Below are 16275 nucleotides of genomic sequence, written 5' to 3' on the forward strand. Positions count from 1 at the left end.
ACTGACAAGCAAGCTGTAAATATAGTTGCAGGACTCTGCCGCCCCGCCCGAGCCACTCAGCCAATCAGGAGTCCAGCAGGAATCAGCTGATCATCCTGATCAGCTGACACATCTCCTGCTGGCATAAAGGTCCTGACTTCTGGCACGTGCGTGCGTAGCTCTCCATCCAGGTGCACTAGAGATCCCAGCCGACGCAGACATGCGTTGCTGCGCGGAAACCGCCGCGCTGGACGCGGAATCAGCCGCCCTGCCGCCAGTACACGCGGCGGCTTCTCCGCGTTTTCTCACACCAATACAAAGTGGTGTACACGTGAGAAGTGGAACGAAAATCATACATGATTCCAAACATTTTTTACAAATCAATAACTGCAAAGTGAGGTGTGTGCATAATTTTTCGGCCCCCTGAGTGAATATTTTGTAGAACCACCTTTTGCTGCAATGACAGCTGCCAGTCTTTTAGGGTATGTCTCTACCAGCTTTGCACATCTAGAGACTGAAATCCTTGCCCATTCTTCTTTGCAAAACAGCTCCAGCTCAGTCAGATTAGATGGACAGCGTTTGTGAACATCAGTTTTCAGATCTTGCCACAGATTCTCAATTGGATTTAGATCTGGACTTTGACTGGGCCATTCTAACACATGGATATGTTTTGTTTTAAACCATTCCATTCCTGGCTTTATGTTTATGGTTGTTGTCCTGCTGGAAGGTGAACCTCCGCCCCAGTCTTAAGTCTTTTGCAGACTCCAAGAGGTTTTCTTCCAAGATTGCCCTGTATTTGGCTCCATCCATCTTCCCATCAACTCTGACTAGCGTCCCTGTCCCTGCTGAAGAGAAGCACACCCCGAGCATGATGCTGCCACCACCATATTTGACAGTGGGGATGGTGCGTTCAGAGTGATGTGCAGTGTTAGTTTTCCGCCACAAATACGTTTTGCATTTTGGCCAAAAAGTTCCACTTTGGTCTTATCTGACCAGATCACCTTCTTCCACATGTTTGCTGTGTCCCCCACACGGCTTGTGGCAAACTGCAAACGGGGCTTCTTATGCTTTTCTGTTAACAATGCCTTTCTTCTTGCCACTCTTCCATAAAGGCCAACTTTGTGCAGTGCATGACTAATAGTTGTCCTATGGACAGATTCCCCCACCTGAGCTGTAGATTGCTGCAGCTCATCCAGAGTCACCATGGGCCTATTGACTGAATTTCTGATCAGCGCTCTCCTTGTTCGGCCTGTGAGTTTAGGTACACGGCCTTGTCTTGGTAGGTTTACAGTTGTGCCATACTACTTCCATTTCTGAATGATCGCTTGAACAGTGCTCTGTGGGATGTTCAAGGCTTTGGAAATCTTTTTGTAGCCTAAGCCTAATAACTTTATCCCTGGCCTGTCTGGTGTGTTCTTTGGACTTCATGGTGTTGCAGAAAAACAGGCGTGGCCATGGAGCAGGATGTGGGGATGGCTGGAGCCAAATTTACATGAACTTAGCAATGGTGAATCATTAGACTAGGACCATGGTAGGGTAAGTAATCCCCCAGTTTAGATAGTGACAGGGACCACCCAAGTTTAGGTAAAGAAAGGAACCTCCCATGTTTAGTTACAGGGACCCCCCCTCTTTAGGTGGTGACAGGTGCCCCCAGTTTAGGTAGTGACAGGGATCCCCCATGTTTAGTGACAGGGACTCCACTGTTTAGGTAGTAACAGTTGCCCCCCAGTTTTAGGTAGTGACAGGGACCCCCACTCACCACTTCTCACTGGTCGCTGGCTGATCGGAGGTCTGACACTGGCTGCTGACACGCTGCCTGTTACATGATAGGCAGCGGGGACGGGGGCTGACCCTTTTTGCCCCTATGTGCGGATGCCCATACAGCAGCCCTGGTCACATTATTCAGTTTGCCACTATGGAAGCAGCCAGGGGCGTAGCAATAGGGGTTGCGACCGCATCGGGGTGCTTGGGCCACAGGGGCCCTCCCTCAACTACAGTATTAGCTCTTTATTGGTCCTGTGCTCATAATAATCACTTCTATAGATACTTTGAATAGTGGTAATCATTAACAAGCTGTTTCCAATCCCCTTCTTGCACCTCAGACACTGTAGTTGCCATTGGCAGGTTTTGGTGCCGTATCAATTGTTATGTATAGAGTGCTTGCAGGGCTCCATTGTAAAACTTGCATTGGGGCCCACAGCTGCTTAGCTTTGCCACTGGAAGCAGCACCATCACCACCACTCCTCTTCTGTACTTGTCTCTGCATGGGCTGCAGGGGAAGGGATCCAGGAGAGATTAGGGTTAGAGAAAAATGGTGGCTGCAGCAAGTGGCATGCAAAGATTACTTGCAATAAGCATGGCAGAATACTTTTAGCACACCCTATTATATTTTCAATAAAACTCACTAAAAAAAAAAAATGAATCCCACCCCTTCAGTATTTCTATCCTGCTGCAAGTACGGCTTATAGACAGTAACCTCTCCTGCCATCTACTGTATATACATTCCCCACTGATGATCAGTATGCTACCCATCTGCAAGATGCGTTCACTTTCCATTTACTTTCATCTAGCGGAGTGTGCCCGTCATTAACAAAACACGATGGTGATAAAGATAACGTCGCCACCGTGAAAGTTGCCAAAAAACTTTCTCCGGACGGTCACGTGCCTCTGTGCCAATCACGTGAGCCGCTCGAACAGCAGAACTCCTCAGAACGGGGGGTGGGTGCGGCTCGGGACTGGTCTTATTTGCATTGGCCGCCGCCCTCAGCGCTCCGCACCCAATAATGCAGCGCCGAGCGCCGTCCGGCTGCACTGTGATTGGCTGATGGGGATGTCCGTCTCTCCGCGGCGGGTATAAGAGAGGGCGCTATGCTGCGGAGCTGGGGTCAGCGAGTTGCGGGTGAGGGATGGCGGAGCGGGTGTGCGTGCTGGAGAAGGGTTCCGCAGGCTATGGCTTCCACCTGCACAGCGAGAAGAGCCGGCAGGGCCAGTTCGTGAAGCTGGTGGAGCCCGGCTCCCCGGCGGACAAGTCCGGGCTCAGAGCAGGGGACCGGCTGCTGCGGGTGTGCGGAGAGGATGTGCGGGAGCTCGGGCACCAGCAGGTGGTCAGCAAGATCCGGGCGGCCACCGAGCAGCTTGTCCTGGAGGTGGAGAAACCCGAGGAGGCGGCGCAGGATGTTCCACAGGTAGCTCCCCTCACTGCAAGGGAACTGTCCACCCAAAACTGATCTGTTTATTGTGGGTGGAGCCTGCTAGGATGGGTCTCTTGTGGGAGGAGCTGTGACCTGAGAGGTCCCTGCAAAGTGATGGATGGACCCATTAGTAGGGGGTTTCAGTCTCAGTATTTGATAGATGGTCAAATGTATTTCTCAACTTTCTCAAATGCACATAGTTTTCGCCAATGATTGGATTTTATTGATGTGTTTTGATATGTTTCATTTGAAAGCCTTGGCCGAGTTAAACTTTTTTTTTTGTTTTGTTTTGTTTACGTGCTTGGTCAATCGTTTCTATAAGATGGCTAATCTCCTCATCTAGTGAATTGTTGGCCTCACTGACTTACCCATTTGATGATTTTTATCAAATCAAGTGTGTTCTGGTTTATGGGATTCACAATTAACTATCTGGGTGATTGTTGATTAAGTGGAAAGGAATAGATTGGCTGATTGTAAAGTAATTGGCCACTGTCTGAGTTTCACAAAGAATTGAGACATCATTCAGATTAGTGAAGGTGAATTGCATAGGGTATTGCTCAGGGCTGGATTTACCGTAAGGCACTGTAGGCATGTGCCTAATGATGGGAAGGCAGCTCCCTCTCCTTCTCTGTGCAGATTCTTGATGAGTTTAAATGAGTTTAGTCACATGACTCTCAGCATTCCACTGAGTAAGATCTCCCTTCAGTCAGGGGTACCTCTAGCTACCTAATATTTGGGGGCACCTCTAGCAACTTTGTACTAGGGGTACCTCTGGCTTCCTAATACGTAGGGGCACCTGTAGCTATCTACACCGGCCAAGGGAAGTAGGGGAGAGCTGGGCCAGATAGCACTCTTGTGGTGTGGTTTGGTGGGGGTTTGTAGGTTCATGGAGGGTGCCATCTAAGGTGCCAGAACATTTGTGCCCATAGGCTTCTGTGAGGTAAATCATGGCCTGGTTTTTGCTTGTGTGGGTCACTACTTGATTGGCTTGATAAGCCACACTGTAGTCTATTGCTTATTGCAAAATTGCTCTTTGTATGGCTACTTTATTGTCAATGGGCAACTTGTAACTAAGATGAAGAGGAAATAAAAATAGATGTACCTGGGACTTCTTTCAGGCTGTTGGCGCCCTCGTCCTCATGGAGCGCCTCAATCCTCTGCTTGTCGGTCAGTTGGCTTGAGTTGCTGCATGCACAGTCTGGCTGCATGTGTACCCCATTGCTGGAAGCATCCTGTGCAATATGCTCCTGATGGAATTGTGGTGGGATGCTCGTATGTGCGATGTAACGAATAACGTGATTGGCTATCTGCATCAAAGGTGGCCTGGGAGGATGGCGAGAGAGCCATCTGCCTGAAGGTGTTATTGGAATGGACTTGGATTGGTGAATTTTTTTTTTTTTTATGTATTGACTAGACATTTTCAGCATTCTTTGTAGGCATCTGGTTGACTTGTCTGTTTCAGGCAGGAGATAACAAGGCTATAGCTTTATTAATAGTTCCAAGAACAATAGTTTTTATCTAAAAAATGACAGGATGTCTGGGCTTGTCTTGGGAGAGGCTGATTATTATGCATATAAATAGCATTGAGATTTTCTCTAACATTCAGCATTGCTGTCAAATCCCTGTCTATGTATATTTCTATGGTAAAGTTATGTGGGAGGAAACCTGTTCAAATCAGGGCTGTGAAATCGGAGCAATTTTTGGGTATCCGGAATTTGTTGTATCAACTGAGTTGGGAGTCGGATGACTTTTGTACTCGCTCCATAGCCCTGCAAGGGTTGTAAGAGTTGAGTCGGAGCAATTTTGGGTGCCTGGCGTTGGATGCCTAAACTTGCGAGCCGGAGTTGTATCCAGATTTTTGTACTGACTCCACAGCCCTGAAGATCGGTGGTCACTTCATGATGCAGTTATCATTTCAGCATGGAATGTGAGTGTTACAGCGCTACAAGTGGTGGTTCTACCTCTGCTCCCTCCCTGATCTTGATAGAAATAATCGATCTGGCAGAAAATCTGTCGGACATGTTGTGCAATGGATTCCTGGCAGATTTGATCAGAGTAATCCAGTCTCCCGGGAATTGGGAAAATGTGCATAGATTTCTGTTGTAATTTGTACTGAGTGTGACATACATCTGATCATTTTGCTTGTCTGGGGAATGGCATCAAAGCTTGATCGCCACCCGCTTACCCATAAACCCCTCTGAGCATCTGAATGGACTTGATTTTGGTGTTGGGCATAAACTGGGAACTAAAATTCCCCAGAAAGGCCTGCGTCATTTGTTCCCTGAGCCTCTTTACTTTGCAGGTGTCTTCTCACCTTCTTAAAAAAGACCTTTAACCATGGACTGAACTTCATCCCAATTAGTAGCTGATACCCCCTTGCCCACAGGAAATCTTTACCTTGTCTGAGGGGGGGGGGGGGGGGGGGGGGGTTCTGTGTGTTTGATATTGGGGTCAAACCTCACAGTCTGCATGCCCATGGTCCTGACGGTTTGCTGTCTGTGAACCTTGTTGGAAATGCCTTTTTTTTTTTTTTTTTTTTTTTTAACGCCAACTGCCAAGCAAGCAGTTGTGCATAGAGCTGTCAGTAAAGAACATTTTGTACAGATCACCTGGCAGAACTAAAAATGTCACCACCAGTGATGCTTTGTCAATTCACGGCGGGGGGGCTCCGTGAATAGCCTGCGGGCCGCCGATCGCGGCTCGCAGGCTAAATGTAAACACAAGCAGAAATAATCCGCTTTGTTTACATTTGTACAACGCTGCTAACAGTAGTAGCGTTGTACCAGATCAGCGATCCCCGGCCAATCAGCGGCCGGGGATCGCTGTCACATGACAGGCAGGAGCCTGTTAGAGGCTGCACAGGACAGATCCGTTCCTGTGCAGCCTCTGATCTCCGGGGAAGGGAGGAGCGGGGGAATCCTGTGGTGGAGGGGGCTTTGGGGTGCCCCCCCCCACCAGCCACACGCAGGCAGGAGCGATCAGACCCCCCCCCCCCAAGCACATCATCCCTCTAGTGGGGGAAAAATGGGGGGCGATCTGGTCGCTCTGCCTGGTGTTTGATCTGTGCTGGGGGCTGTAGAGCCCACCCAGCACAGATCAGCGAAATCAGCACTGGCCCTTAAGGGGGGTTAAAGGTTGGGTCATCAAGTGGTTAACTACAGTTCCTCCTTCATATCCACTGCTGTAAAGCTCAACACGCCATACAATCTTGGTTGTACAGATTTACCAAATCTATGTAGTATAAGGGCCAACAGATTGAAAATACCTTGAATGATTGATTGGATAAGCTCTTATACTACATGACAGTGGTAAGATGGAACAACCAAGATTGTATGGTGTTGAGCCTAATGGTGAAAATGATCCTGATGTGCAATTAATTCACTTTGAGACCTTTTTTTCCACAAAATGCAGAGCACTAGAAACTCTGCAGAACAGTCCTTTCCTGATTATAGGATAGGCGTGAAATGCAATTATAACTGCCACTTGCATCTACCCAGCGACATCCTTGCGATGGGCAACATGCATGCATTCAGGAAATCTTTGTGGAAATGGGCTTTAAAGGGAAGCAGCTCTGATTGGCCAGGCTGCTATCTCCATTTTTCCCCATAGGCACACTGACCGGGATCAGTCAGACTTCCTGAAGGCACAATGGATACACCCCTTCACCTCAGTCATGCAGGAAGATACCTGTAAAGTAAAAAGGGGGCAGTGAAGTTCTTACCAGGGGCAGGCTGTCTCCCTACAGGTGAATTTTCAGTTCTGCTAAAACTAGAATTTCTCTAGTGGAGTGCCACTTCAGCAGTGGTTTTCTGGTTCTGCTAGTGGAGTTGTACATGGATAGAATATGATCAGAAGGGTTGCCCTGAGTAAGCTGTCAGGACTCTGTGATGTTGGTGTACATGAGACCAAATAAGTCAGGTTTTATACTTGCTTGGGGCTTCCTCAAGCCCCATTGAGGCCACTCTGTCCCTTGCCATCTCCCTGGGCCACTCTTGACCCATGCTGGATGGTCCAGTGCTCTGGCCGAGTCTCGCATCTGTGGCCAGGATGTGCGTGGTCCCTTGGCCGGGTGTGTTCTATGCCCGTGCAGTAATTACTCACCAGTAACCAGATCTCAGTAGCAGGGCTGTGCAGTCAGAGCAATTTTGGTACCTGGAGTCGAGTTGAAATCTGTGGTTTCATAATCTGAGGAGTTGGATGATTTTTATACCGACTCCACAGCCCTGCTCAGTTATTGTGTAGAATACTTGCCGACATCCATTCGGGAAATGCGCAACTCTGCTAGAGTACTGTCATCCAGCATGGGAGAGAAGTGGCCTGGTGAGGAGGCAGGGTACCAAGCGGCCTCAAGTGGGCTGAAGGAAGCCCCAGGTAAGTATAAAACCTGAGACTTATTTGGTCTCAGATTTCCTTTAAAGTAAATGTGAAAGGGGGAGGGGAATGGTTGCCTATGAAGAGGGAAGTCTCTAGATCCTATAGAGCGGAGTTCCCCAACCCTGTCCTCAAGGCCCACCAACAGTACATGTTTTGCTGAAAACCACAAGCATGCACAGTTGTGGTAATTGGCGTCTCAGCAGAGCTGATTAACTACCACTGTGGATTTCCACAAAATGGGCACTGTTGGTGGACCTTGAGGACAGGGTTGGGGAACACTGTATAGAGCCTTCCTGGTCCTCTATCCTGTAGTTCTAGCGTTGAGCCCTGGTGAAGTTCTTTGACCAGCTCGGTCGAATAGCCTTCAGAAGTACTTGCGTTCTAAAATACTTCAGAAGACCAGCAGATCCGTACTGCACGTGTTAGTCTGTATTCAGAAGTACACAGGAATGCGAATACAGATTGCCGTGAAGCCCCAAAGACTCCCAACCTCATCGGGGATGGTGTGGGGACACCCTCTTTGTCAGATTTCACCAGCAAAATGTTGATTAAGCTGGAAAGTTTTTTTAGTATGGGGCAGTTTGGCAAGTATTTGGCATTCTCATGGTGTTGTATGCTATCAGTTTTGGTCCTGTTTTTGAGGAAATGTTGAGTGGTGCACAGCAGTAAAACTTGCTGTCAGAGGAAAATGCTAATGGTTTACCCCCTAGATTGCAAAGGAATCTGTGGTTAGAGTACAGTGGCACATGCCTCGCTGACATTACAGTAAAGTTGAGGTGAGCTACCAGCCTAATGCTGGGCATACATGGCTCTATTTTGCCGCTTGATTCTCCTGCTCGATTCCGCTGACGATTCTTATTTTCCATTTGTTTTTCTGATCTTTTTGCATTGTGTTCAATGCGGAATTGAGCAGAGAAACGATACTTACCAGGGCTGTGGATTTTGTACAAAAATCATCCGACTCCTCAGTTCATAAAATCACCGACTCCGGGTACCCAAAATTACTCAGATTCCACAGCCCTGCCTGGGTAGTCAGTTTCCTCAGAGACCAAAGTATCACTCAGACCTCATCACCTTATCACTCTTGTTCTGTTTCTGTTGCACATCGTTCCATTGTGATTATACCTACAAGCATTAGGAGAATTTTTTTTCTTTTTTTAAAACTAGCAGTTTCTCGCCCCGATCCTCTCCCTCTAATACTTTTAACCATAGACCCTCTCACTTCAGGTTCTGTCCATAAGACAAAACACTGGGCCGCCTCTGTCCCCTGTACCTCCTCTATGTGCCCTTGTGTCCCCCTCTCAGCTTTGTGCCCTCTGTACCCTGTGCCTTCATTGTTCCCCATCTGTCACGTCTGCTGTCACACCTGTGCTATCAGTGTCTCACTCGCCTGCCTTCTGTGCCACCTCTGCAGCCCCTTCCCACCTCCGTCCCCCTGCACCCTCAGTGTATCACATCAAAATGTAATTTTATCATCCCCCCCCCCCCCCCCCCCCCCCCCCATTTTTTCTTTTTTTTAAATCACTTTTTTTCTCCAACTGCAAGGTTTTTAAACTTTTTTTTTTTTTTTTCTTTTTTTTTTTTTTTAATTTGTTCTCACAGAATAACTGTGGCCATTTGGATTGGTGGGTCGTTCAGAAGTCAAACTACCTGTATTTAGTTAACTACAACTGTAATGAGAGGTATTTGGATGCTGCCATATTTATTTCCTTTTAAACAATACTAGTTGCCTGGCAGTCCTGCTAATCTATATGGCTCTAGTGTCTGAATCACACCAGAAACAAGCATGCAGATAATCTTGACAGCTCTGACCATGTTAAACACCTGATCTGCTGCAAGCTTGTCTAGGGTCTATGGCTAAATGTATGAGAGGCAGAGGATCAGCAAGATAGCCAGGCAACTGGTATTGTTTAAAAACGGTGGTCCACAAACTAAGGCCCACGGGCAGAATGCGGCCCGCCAAGGCTTTTTCACTGGCCCTCCAAACACAAAATGTGTAACTTATAGATGCGGCCCACTGTACCTGTAACTATTGGCTGCTCACATACAGAATGACAGTGCTGGCATCACCCATCCACATACTGTAGTAGTAATTCGCTGGCTCCCAATCAAATTCTGCATCAGGTGACACTGCTGTCAACTTAACTGCAGGTTGTCACCTGGGTACGCTTCACTGTCTGGTGCATAAGGATGTTCTTTGAGCGCTGCATGGCTGAATGGCTGCTGCTGGGAGTTCTCCAAGAAGCATGATTGGGGGAATCCATATCTAGATTCAGTATCTCGATGCAATGTCTGAAGTATGTTGACCCAGCCCTTGACCGAAAAACTTGGAGACCTCTGGTTTAAATAGAACCCGAGGCGGGGTTCTGACAATGCAATCCACGTACAGAGGCGGGGTCAGCCTCGTTTGCTTTCCCCCCTGCGCTACCCAGTCCCCCCATAACTCACAGCCACGCTGTCCGGGCTGTTTACACATCTGTACTGTCACTCTGCATGCAACCCCCCCCCCCGCCTCCTGCATAGCTCCGGTCCCGCCCGCGTCCCTTCCCTCCAATCAGCGGGGAGGGAAGGGATACGGGCGGGGACTGGAGCTATGCAGGAGGCGGGGGGAGCGGCAGACTTGACAGTACAGAGATAAACACAGCCTGCTGTGACACACTGCGTGTCAGCGGTGCGGCTGTGATTTATGGGGGATAGCAGAGTGCAGGGGGGGGGGGGGGGGGGCTTAGGGGGGATTGAAATAGCAAGAGGCTGGGCAGTATAGGCAGACCCAGCCTCTGTATATGGATTACATTGTCAGAACCTCGGGTTCGCTTTAAAAGAAAATAAATATATAGCAGCCTCCGTATACCTCTCCCTACAGTTGTCTTTTAATTTAGTTCAGTAGAACTTGGCATCCCGTCGACACCAGGCTGTTGCAAGGAGTTCTAGATTACTTACTTTTTAGATTAGCTACGCAAGATGCACAACAGTCCTTTATTAAAGGTCAGCATCCTACGCACAAATGAGACACTTTGCATCTAGCTTGCTGAACAAGCCCCACCGTGTATGCTAGCTGCATACCTTGAAGTGCCTTACAACCGTTATGGTTTTCTAACGTACAAGCCAAGCTTCCTGTGTGAGGGTTTTGGGTAAGATCATGTGACCTCAGAGCAGGTGATCGTTATCTGACCTCTGCAGCAAAGCTTGTATGTTGTGAGATCCAGCAAACATTTATTTACGATTTAGTGCTCTGAAAGGTTCACAGGCTAGTTTACATTGGCTCTATTGGCATGAGATAAAGTATTTAGCCTTTTTTATCCTCTTCTTACAGGTTGCTAAAGAGTCGCCAGCGTCTGTCAGCGAGAAGGTAAGTGCCTGCGTCCTTTGTGTTTGATCTGTCAGTGCGGAGCTCTGATCCAGAGCAGCATTTTATACACCGCTGGAAGCACATAGAGGCCCTGTGTCTGGCTGTGTAACGCGAGAGAGCTGCAGCTGCTGCAAATACTTCATAGTCACAGGGAACCTCGATTCATGGGTGAAGGGTTCACTTCCTAAGCTGGCAGAGGGCTGCAGTGTATCCTCAAAGTGAACCCGAAGGTGAAAATAAACTGAGATGGTCTATCCTACTGTGGTTTTTGTAACTTTTTTGTTTTTATATCCAGTTTCTGTTTAAAAGCTCAAATTAACTTTTTTTATTAAAGCGGATCCGAGATGAAAAACGAACTATAACAAGTAACTTGTCTGTATATCTTATCTAAGGTTTAGATAGTTTACACAGCAAATTTGGCTGCATACAGCTTCAACAGTTTATGATTTATTCCTGGGATACAGTGAGAGCAGCCATGTTCTGTTTGTCATTACACAGGTAATCTGTAACTGCATCTCCACCCCTCAGCCTGTGAAAAATTCACTCCCCCCTCCCCTCTGCCTCTGAAATCTCTAGCTAGGAACCTCCTCCTCCTGCCCAGACCGAGCTCCCATAAGCCCTTGCTACAGTGCCAAGGCACAAAGAGATGTGGGTGAGGCTTGTTTAGTTTATAGGGAATTAGAGTATTAACACGTATTTGGCTTGAGGAATGCCCTTGAACTTTTGTACATTGCATAATTGTGTTCCTTACAAATAGGTTAATCTTTGATCCACTTTAAACAAGTGATAATTGTATCTATCCTCCTACTCTTAAAATGACTTTGATATCCTCAGATTTATGTATAAAACCTTTCTCAGCTCAGTGAGCCTGTCCCTTGTCTCAGTGCTAAAATATATGAACTGCAAGTAGTCCCTGGTTAAAGCAGTGGGAAAGCCATACCATACCAGGAAAAAAGTACTGGTAGATACTTTTTTCTACTTGTAATGTACTGGAACGTTTTAATTTCAGTGAATTTTATATGGTAAATAGAACTGTTCCAGGCATTTTCCATCTTCACTGCCTCATACTGAAGCTAACCCTGATGTAATTTCCTCCCACACCTCCCCCCTCCACTTTCTGTCTGAAATGGTGCATACATTGCCAGCCCTCTTCCCCACTGAGCTCTCTAGAAACTGCAGTAATATCTAGCTTGCTTTGTAAACACAGCATAGAGCGCATTTCAGCAGCTTCTTCAGAGGGGTGAGGGGCATTTCACTTCTCAGCCTCATGTCACACTGAACTGCCCTCAGCCAATCAGTGAGGAGCAGGAATGTGGGAGGGGAGATAACAAGATTTCCCCTCCCTGGCAATGTACAAGAATAGAGCCAGGCTGACTGAGATAAGATTCATTACAGCAGACACATTTATAATTCTATTGGAATGCTTGCAATGCAAACTGCATGTCGAGTAAATAAAGAGCATTGGGTAAATGGAGTTTGATTTTATGGCTGACATCCTCCTTTAACAAAAATGGGGACTGTAGGATTGTACTTCACCTGAGTCTGTCCAGAACTCCAAACACTGCCTTCTGTCTCCTGTGCCTGTCCCCTTTTCTCAAGGTTTTTGATGACCTATTTTCACTTGTTCCTACAGATTAAAATTTCACGTTTTCCTGCTGTTCGTAAGTCTGTCTACCTGTATTGACCTTTTTTATTAAAGCAGTTTATTGAAACCGGATCAGAGGTACAAATATGCATTGCATGTTGCATACACAAGGAACACTGTAGCTTATTCATATATGGATATGAAATTACAAAAAACACCAGGGATCATAAAATTGGCTTAAAACCCAATCCACGATCCAACCTAAATCTAAAAAAATGGACTACTCTCAAGATTAGCTGCATACTTGTTTCTGGTGTTCACACTCCTGCAACCAGATTGTCCGGGTTGCCAGGCAACTGGTATTTTTTCAATGGGAAACTAATATGGCAGCCTCCCTATACTTCTCGCTTTAGGTTCCCTGTAAAGTAAATGTTTGACATCTGTCTGAACTGGTCCAATGTATGAATGATGGCAGAAGCCATACCCAGTGATGCCTTTCCCTTCTTTCCTATTGTCTAAACCAGTGTTTCCCAACCTTTTCCGGCCCGGGGAACACTTTCTGACCAAATTTTTCTCCGGGGAACGGCTGGGGCGGGTGTTTGCGCGACCTAGTGGACAGTTCCGTGCGCAGCAGGCTATTGGGGGGGGGGGGGGGCGGCTGCATAGCTAGCATAGTTGCCTCAGTATAGCCAGTATAGTTGCCTCAGTGTAGTGGCCCCAGTATAGCCAGTGTAGTGGCCCCAGTATAGCCAGTATAGTGGCCCCAGTATAGCCAGTATAGTGCCCCCAGTATAGTGCCCCCAGTATAGCCAGTATAGTGCCCCAGTATAGCTAGTATAGTGCCCCAGTATGGGTAGGTGGTGCCCCCCGCCCGTCCCCGCTGCTATTACCTTAACAGCTGCCACTCTCCAGCGCATGTGTTTATTCAAGGCAAGCAGCGTATCTCCCGGCTGCTCTGTGTGACGTGCAGGAAGCAGGGCAGCGGCTTCCTGTAGCGACGATATGTATCGCCGTTACTATGGTTACCAAGCCCTGATTCCTGCGCGTCACACAGAGCAGCCGGGAGATACGCTGCTTGCCTTAAATAAACACATGCGATGGAGAGGGGAGAGCGGCCGCTGCTAAAGTAATAGCAGTGGCGGCCGCGGGGACGTGCGGGAGGGGGGGGGGGAAGAGGACGGCACACCAGGCAACATGCCGCGGCACACTAGTTGAAAACCGCTGGTCTAAACCACTTAACGCCTATCCATAGAAGGGTTAAAAGAGGCATGTTAATGCCCTGTGCACATGCGTTTCGGTATTCCATTTGTGCACTAATTATTAATGGAGTCTCAGCCCTCCTATGATCTAGGCGCAGGTACCTTAAAACTAAGCCTTTAACAACTTAAGTACCAGCGGTCCCTGCCCCCTTAAGTACCAGAGACCGCTGGTACAATACCGACGGAATCCCGATGAATCGCCACGCATACCCACTGCAACCGCAGTCACTGCCGCATGCCGGGATCCTCCTGACACTCTGCCGTCTGACGGCAGTTGTGAGCCGGTTAGGAGACTTTCACTGGCTCCTGACCCTATCAATGGGAGCGGCTTGCATTGATGGACACTGCCAGGAGCCAATGAAATCTGCTCCTGACTGGCTCACATGGCTCTGCTGTCATAGACAGGCAGAGCCAGTGGGCTGCAGCGAGACGTGAGGTTTGAGAGTCAGGGAGCGACGGAAGTGGCGGATGCACGCTGTGGCAGTGATTGAAATCTATGCCCTGCCAGCCAGGAGCCCATCAAAACAGGGTGTAGATTTCAATCACCATGGTCCTAAAGTAGTTAAGACAGAACCAGGAACTTAGTGTGAAACTGTAAAATCTTTTCAATCACTAAAATCTCAATAAAATGCATACCAAATACGCTACCCAGGAAGCAGGACAAGCGAAAGTATACTGAAGGCATGCAGCAGGATCTGACCGCAGCGGATGCTGTCACAATCAGAGAAGCGATTTGTTCCTTTATATTTGGTATGCATATCTGATTGTGACAGCATCCGCCGCGGTCAGATCCTGCTGCATGCCTTCAGTATACTTTCGCTTGTCCTGCTTCCTGGGTAGCGTATTTGATACGCATAATTTGAGATTTTAGCAATTGAACAGATTTTAGTTTAACACTATGGAAGTTCTGGTTCTGTGACCCCTTGTTTTGGAGAAACTGACATTATTGTATTGGTAACGTAATTCCGCTTATTGCCTTATTTGCTGTGCTGAGGAGCAACTTTTTAACCCTGTGGTTATTGGAATTAATAGGGCCGGATTTAAGCCATGGCCTAGGGCACCACAGGATTAAAGGATTGGTCAGGCACATATTAATAAAAAAAAAGCTACTTACCGGGGGCTTCCTCCAGCCCCAAGCTCCCAGGACCTCCCTCGCCGCAGCTCTGCCCGCAGCCGTTTGCCGGAGCTCCGACCCGGTCCCCGGCGCTGACGTCAGAGCGACCTGTACTGCGCGGTCGGCGCTGTCAATCACCGCCACGTTGGCCGGAGCGGACTGCGCAGGCAGCAGTCCGCTCGGGCCCACGTGGCGGTGATTGACAGTGCCGATCACGCAGTACAGAGCGACCTCAGGTCGCTCTGACGTCAGCTCCGGGGACCGGGTCGGAGCTCTCGCAAACGGCTGCGGGCAGAGCTGCGGTGAGGGAGGTCCTGGGAGCTTGGGGCTGGAGGAAGCCCCCGGTAAGTAGCGTTTATTTTATTAATATATGCCTGACAACTCCTTTAAGGTTGGGTGGGTGGCATGCTGTACTGGGGAGGAGGATCACCTGGCTACCTATACTGGAGGTTGGGGATCATCAGGAGTGATGGTCATCTGGATTCTTAGACGGAAGGGGGGGGGGGGGGGGCTACCTATACTAAGGGAAGGGGATTCATCAAGCTAAACTGTAGGGAGGGTGGGGCTATCTGGCAACCCATACTGGCAGTGTGTTGGGGGGGGGGGGGGGGGGGGGGGGGGGAGTACATCTGGCTGCTTATACTAAAGGGGAAAGGTAATTGGGCTACCTGTACTATACTATTTATACTGGAAGGAAGGAGGAAGGGTCATCTAGCCATCTGTACTGGAGGGCAGCTTAATCTGGCTACCTATACTGACGGGGACAGTGGCCTTGGGCAGTAAAGCGTAAAAATTCGGCCCTGATGAACAGCATTTTGTAGACCAATCAATAGATGCTCAGCTAAATATCAATTATGGCTTGCATGTAGACTAGGCCTCGTTCACATCTGCTGCGCTGAAAAACATGTTAAAACGTGTAGAGAAAACTCATGCGCTTGTGCCCGCTTTAGTGCGCAATTCTGTGCGTTCTTTAAAGTACGTTTTGCTTACTGTAGCAGCAGCAGTTGTCAATACTTTGTTTTTGTATGTAAATGTATTTTTTTTTTTTTCCCCCCTCCAATTAGGGGTAAAAAACACATGCGCTTCTATGCGCTAAAAAGCGCACCCATTCACTTGCATTGATGTGCGCTTTACAGCTCAGCGCACAGAAATGCATGCAACACTACGTTTCTGTAACGCTGCGCAGCGCATAGATGTGAACCAGCTACATTTAGTTACATGGAAAAATCAATACCGTGCTGTCCCTGATGTGAACTAGGCCAATCGAATGTACTAGACAGTTCATATTGGTCCAGTGCCATGCTCTGTACAACTTTGCTTACCATCTGGAATTATTAGCCTGTTTAGCAGCAGGTCCGTACAGCACTCAGGACTGTGGAGTCCAGTGTTCTCCCCAGAATTTTTTTTCCAGCCGGGTGGCATGA

General features: G+C 48.1%; 1 protein-coding gene across 1 annotated transcript in view; it reads left to right on the forward strand.

Annotated features, from left to right (window-relative positions):
* The first annotated feature begins 2841 nt into the window (after positions 1-2841).
* NHERF1 (NHERF family PDZ scaffold protein 1) overlaps positions 2842-16275 on the forward strand; it is a 52428-nt gene continuing 38994 nt past the window's right edge. The window contains exons 1-2 of the mRNA XM_068262396.1: positions 2842-3164; positions 10858-10893. Of these exons, the coding sequence (XP_068118497.1) occupies positions 2886-3164; positions 10858-10893 (315 nt within the window). The 5' untranslated portion in view covers positions 2842-2885. The remainder of the gene's footprint in view (positions 3165-10857; positions 10894-16275) is intronic.

Source organism: Hyperolius riggenbachi, chromosome 12, assembly GCF_040937935.1.
Source record: "Hyperolius riggenbachi isolate aHypRig1 chromosome 12, aHypRig1.pri, whole genome shotgun sequence".
NCBI lineage: Eukaryota > Metazoa > Chordata > Amphibia > Anura > Hyperoliidae > Hyperolius > Hyperolius riggenbachi.